Source organism: Idiotropiscis lumnitzeri, chromosome 12 (genome assembly GCF_059441095.1).
Source record: "Idiotropiscis lumnitzeri isolate Australia: NSW breed Sydney's pygmy pipehorse chromosome 12, RoL_Ilum_1.0, whole genome shotgun sequence".
Classification (NCBI taxonomy): Eukaryota; Metazoa; Chordata; class Actinopteri; order Syngnathiformes; family Syngnathidae; genus Idiotropiscis; species Idiotropiscis lumnitzeri.
In genome coordinates, this window is record NC_142402.1 from 1,738,605 (window position 1) to 1,741,104 (window position 2,500).

Consider the following 2,500-nt stretch of genomic DNA (forward strand, 5'->3'; position numbering starts at 1 on the left):
GCTTTGTTGTCTACGCATTGCGCCACTTGAGCTCAGCACTGCCACCTGCCTGCTGCGGCATGATATTTTCTGTGCTCCAAAAGAGAGTGAAGTGAGCCTACGTTCATGCGAGCAGTTGGAAAAACGCAAACTCCCATTTTCATTTGTACAAATTTTTGTGTATGGTTATAACTGGAACGTGTAACTGCCTCACATTTGGCTTCGTATACAGAAAAATTGTCACATTTTGAGCGACAGAGGTGACTTAACCAAATTAATTTTCCTTTTGTTGTTTGTTTTGTTCTTGTTTTAACTGAGTTCTCATGTGTCACGTTTATTCTCTTTATTTTCTATCTGTAGGCAGTTCGCTGTACCCACAGCCTGGAAGTTCCGCTCAGTAAACAAGGCAAGCTCTTGGTTTCACATGAGTACATCGATTTTTTAATTGGGATAGCCAATCAAAAGATGGAAGAGAATTTAAGACGAATTGAAAGGTGAGTAAGGTGTTTAAGATAATTATCTTTGCCGAAGTACTGTTTTGTGAATGGAAATGTTGACACAGGTCTTATCACTTCTATTTTCTAGGTTTTACCAAAGCATTCAGACAACTGTGATGAAAAACAAGCAACAAAAACTCCTAAACGAAGAAGAGAAACTTGTGCAGAAGAAGAATAAATTAATTGTCGGAGCAAAGGCAAAAATAAGATATTCAACTGATGATTGTCATAGGAGTGGAGGCAGTACTGTATTAGGAATAGATGAAGATCTGCATTTAGTTCAATGTTTTAATGATGTTCTTTAACAGTGTTTCTTAACATTTAGTTCTTTAGCAGTGTTTCTTTACATTTATTGACCCAGGGCACATATTTCACCCATCCATTATCTGTACCGCTTCTCCTCACAAGGGCATGCTGGAGCCAGGGCACACGGAAACTAACATCCACTCGTGCTCACAATCACACCAAGGATTTAGAGTGTTTCATTAACCTATCATGCATGTCTCTGGAATGTGGAAGGAAACCGTATTACCCGGAGAAAACCCACACAGGCACATGGAAAACATGCAAACTCTACACAAGAAGGCCGGAGCCAGAATCAAACCCGCGACCTCTGAACTATGAGGCCATCGTGCTCACCAGTCGACCACCATGCCACCAGATACGTTAAAAAAAAAGTTATGAGAAAATACATTTTTGGTAAAAAATAATTGACATTTGATAATTTTCTGTGGCTCACATGATCTCACAATGATCTCTTAAGGCATAATTTAGTGCCATGGCCCACTGGTTGCGAATTACTTCAAGTGTACCGCCGCTGGCCGATTTCAAGTCGTTGATGGGGAAACTGAGCAATATTTTCCAACTTTGATAAATATCTGTTTTTTTCCATCACCATGTCTCCTCTTCTCTTTGCCTAAACAACACGCTAGGAATTCCCCCGGTTCATTTCACTGCAAGGCACCATTTTAGGGATGGGTGTGACTTCAGGTAGTTTGCAGAGACTTCCCTTACAACCACCAGTAGCTATTTGGTGATATGCCAGGTTGTTGTTGTTTACATATTGCAGTTGATAGAATTCTGACAAAGGACAAGAAGATAGGGGCCAACAGGGATATTTATTTGAGCCAGAATTGCCTCACTGATGAGTCAGACGAAGAAAATGCCTCATTAAATTAGAGAGATGCAAAGATGGAGGCTGCTGCTTGGTGCAGATTTGGGCAATGTATCAAGCAGAGGATCAATATTGAGTGCTTTTGTTGCCATGAGCACAAACTTAAAATGAACAAATTTGAAGAAAATGGACAATTAACTTTGATTTACCTGCATTTGTCACCCACATGCCATTGCCCAAAGTCATGCACACTGGTGCCATGATCAAAAAGGATTTGCAAGGCCCCACCAGCTATCAGCTTTTTAACTAGTAAGTTGTCATTTTGGCAGTATAGTTGACAGTCTTTTCTTGTTGAAATATGATTGGGTCCAGAAACCTTCAAAATAAGACTCCCTGACCATAATAATCATTATCTGTACCGCTTCTCCCAACAAAGGTTGCGGGGTTACACCCTGAAATGGTTTCCAGACAATCGCAGGGCACACATAGACAATCAACCGTGCTCTCAGTCACACTCAGGTGTCATTTAGAATGTCCAATCAACCTGCCATGCATGTTCTTGGAATGCGGGAGGAATCTGGAGTACCCAGAGAAAACCCACACAGGCACGGGGAGAACATGCAAACGCCACACTAGAAGGTCGAACCAACGACCTTTGTGCTAACCAGTCGTCCACCGTGCCACCCCTGATAATATGATCAACCCAAATTATCTAAATAATTCTTTCAGAGAATGGATGGAAAATGATTCGGTGGCGACAGATATCCACGCATCACATGGAACTCTGATTGCATTTGCCTTTGACACCGGGCCATGACTTTTGTTTTGATTTGGTTGTTGGGTGTCGGCATCGTAAGAATTGTATGCTGCAGCTGTTGTGAAATGCGTTATGTAAATAAAGTTGTATTGT

The 2,500-nt window shown here is 41.3% G+C and overlaps 1 protein-coding gene across 1 annotated transcript in view; it reads left to right on the top strand.

Moving 5' to 3' along the window:
• Positions 1–2,500, top strand: part of tyw3 (tRNA-yW synthesizing protein 3 homolog (S. cerevisiae)) — a 27,181-nt gene that overhangs the window by 24,662 nt on the left and 19 nt on the right. The window contains exons 5-6 of the mRNA XM_088311485.1: positions 340–473; positions 565–2,500. The exon at positions 565–2,500 is cut by the window's right edge and continues 19 nt beyond it. Coding sequence (XP_088167611.1) covers positions 340–473; positions 565–781 — 351 coding nt within the window. The 3' untranslated portion in view covers positions 782–2,500. The remainder of the gene's footprint in view (positions 1–339; positions 474–564) is intronic.